At 47.9% G+C, this 2,940-nt stretch overlaps 1 protein-coding gene across 8 annotated transcripts in view; it reads left to right on the forward strand.

The window, feature by feature from the left end:
* Positions 1-2,940, forward strand: part of zeb2b (zinc finger E-box binding homeobox 2b) — an 89,630-nt gene that overhangs the window by 65,425 nt on the left and 21,265 nt on the right. For 5 of the 8 annotated variants that reach the window (XM_024288893.2, XM_024288890.2, XM_024288888.2 and 2 more), the window contains exon 3: positions 1,236-1,490. In XM_024288893.2, coding sequence (XP_024144661.1) covers positions 1,236-1,490 — 255 coding nt within the window. The remainder of the gene's footprint in view (positions 1-1,235; positions 1,491-2,940) is intronic. The other 3 variants (XM_024288894.2, XM_024288897.2, XM_024288895.2) reach the window with 1 other exon arrangement.

A 2,940-nucleotide genomic window follows, 5' to 3' on the forward strand; every position in this document is an offset into this window, starting at 1 on the left:
TACTTTCTCCTCCAAGTAAGTTAGAATGGGTGGTGGGACACGGAGCTGATGGGACGTCGTGAGAAAAGTCCAGAACTTTCTAACGGAACGGGCCACGGAATTCCCAAAGGTGTCGGACATTAAGTTGCAAGATCCGATTAGCGCTAGCACTTTTTTTTTTTTGTGGTTCCAAGGTGGACGAAGACCACCCAGGATCGTCTCCCCTCCACTGCCGGGTCTCCAGCCTCCGTTGGCTTTTTTGTCATCCATAAAGAGCATTACTGAGTCTGAACTTGCCTAAACCCTTGTGATCACACCTCTTGAAAAGGTTTTGTTTCCTCCGCCGATTGGTATTCGAGGCAGGTCACCGCACTCCCACCCTTCCTCCTCCTCCTCCTCCCGCCCCTCTCCCAACCCCCCACGTCTGAAAGCCCTGTTTTCATTTTAATTTGCACCTGTTGTGCAGTTGTTCGCCGAAGGCAAGCACAGGCCGGTCAATCGCACCGAGACGTGTCAGAGGGAGGCGTGGGGAGGCTTATCGTTGGGTACGATTCATGTTTGTAGACTTTATCCGGACGGTCTTCTTGATTCTGGAGGGGGGGGGGGGTCCAGATGAACTCCAAAAAAAGAGGCCTTTGCACAAGAGTAAGGTGTGTGCCCTGGTGATGCCGCACTGCTGGCATCCATCTGTAGCGGGTCGTCTGACGTCCCCCTCCTTACATTTTTTTCTTCCCCTTCCAGCCCTGATTTACGCGTCTTTGCTGAGAACCAGCTGATGGCGGTGACTAATTTGCGCCAGAGCCACCTTTGATTGAGTTCACAGCCCTTTATTTACAGGCCGTCTATTTTGGGAAGCGCTCACATATGTCTGGGACCTGGGTGTTGATGCCACGCCGGAGTTTTGAACATGTGTTTATGGGCCTTGTTCCCATCTCTTCTCGTCGAGACTCCCGCCTGTTCGTCCCAACCCAGATATTTGAGTGGAAAGGTGCGTAGAGAGATATGTAGATCACGGTATGCTCCGGATCAGATCCGTCCTGAAAGGTGCAGCTCGTTGGCATCTGAGGCATGCGAGCGGGACTGAAAATTAGCTGCTATTTTGGCCCGCATCTCCCCCGACAGCTGCCCGCCCACCTCTGCGGTGCGGTCTCCAAATTCCGATCGCAGATGCTGTAATTGGGGCGTAACCCGACCGAGAAGGCACTGATGTGGTGTTGTTGCTCCTTTCCAATCATCTCCGCTTCCCCCTTCTGTTCCAGCTCTCAACTACGAGAATGTGGTGGAGACGGGCTCGGAGACCGAGGAGGAGGACAAGCTGCCCGTGTCCGAGGAGGACCCCCTGATCAACGGCGCGGGCAGCCCCGCCAGCCTCACCAACCCGGAGGCGTCGCCGCGCGGCGAGGGCCACGGCCTGCTGACCAAGGACGAGGAGGACGACGAGATGCGGGACAGCGGCGTGGAGCACATCTGGCAGGACAACGACATGCTGAGCGCCTCGGTCGATGGTACCGGTGGGTGTCTAGAGTCCCGACCAAAACTTTATTATGAAAACCTGAAGATATTTACAGTTAAAAAGCCCAATTTTTGCAATTGAGGATCAAATTGTATTCTCCGACCATATTTTGGTCAAATGTAAAAGTGTTCCTAGAGCTCTTTTAGTTATTAGGACATAGTTTCTGTAGAGTGGAAGGAGTTCATTAGAAATTTACAGTTGGTGCAGAGCAACCCCACCCCCACTTCCCATCCCCGATTTGGAGTGGAGTAGAGAACAAATGCAGTTTCTACATTTTTAAACTGTATTATTTTGGCTTTTATTGATTCACAACATTTTGAATTATTAAAAACATCTCTTGGAAATGAGATTTTAAACTTAATTTTCCAAAATGCCAAAAAAACTTGTAAAAAAAAGCACAATTTTCATCTGAGTGAGTCTTTAAAAGGCCATAGTTGGGTTTTTTCACCAACTGTATGTCAACTCGGCCCCATTTTGGACTAAACTTTTGAAGCTAAATTAATGATGGTTAAACTTTATTAATAAGTAAGTCCTTCTGAGCAGCTCAAAGTCTACTCCGCCCTTCAGTTAACCACTTTCCGCGTTAAAAACTCCCAAATTCCAGTGTAGCTACCCAAGTTTCTATGACCTATTTGGACTTTACGTTCAAAATGCTAATCACAAGTTAAACCAGGTCATAATTGAATGTACCATTAGAGTTCAGATTAGTCGAGGTGTTCACTAAATTGTAACCCCTACTGTAACTGTAATTTTCTTATGCGTAAGATAATTGTTAAAATAAAAGGGCGGAGTCAATTGGCCGCTTCAAACCTAACTGTCCTGAACAAAAGTCTAGACGTACATTATATACACCCGGTACAATTTTTTTGTGTTTTACTTCCATTTTGACCTTACAATGGGGCGTAAATATCCACAGGCCAGCTCAGTGGCCCTGTGGTAGAGTGTCCAACCTGTATTGATAGTTAAGTTAGTCCCATTAGTTGTCACGCACCTAGGTGAGTGAAATTTGTACTTTTTGAGCCATGCACTGGGGGAGGGGTGACCTGCAGACACACTTGGGAAGTATTTGGTGGTTTAACCCCCCCAATCCAACCCTTTTTAATGCTCAGTGTCAAGCATTTATAGGGTCCCATTTTAGAGTCTTTGGGATGACACGGCCGGGATTTGAACTCACGACCTTCCAATCTCAGGGTGGACACTCTACCACAAGGCCGCTGAGGCTGGAAGGTTGTTCAAATCCACGATATAGTCATTCCACTTTCTAACAATGCATTAATCATAAAAAGGGTTGGACTTTAGTTCGCGGGTGCAGCTGTGTCTGCAGCGCGCCCCTCCCCCAACAATTTTCATACACCTAGAATGGGACTTTAAGAGATTTGACTCTAAAATTGTCCAAAACCGCCTTATACTGTTGTTCAGTTGTTTACCAGACATGCATGGAGGGGGGG

The sequence above is a fragment of the Oryzias melastigma genome, linkage group LG2 (genome assembly GCF_002922805.2).
Source record: "Oryzias melastigma strain HK-1 linkage group LG2, ASM292280v2, whole genome shotgun sequence".
In the NCBI taxonomy this organism is placed as follows: Eukaryota; Metazoa; Chordata; class Actinopteri; order Beloniformes; family Adrianichthyidae; genus Oryzias; species Oryzias melastigma.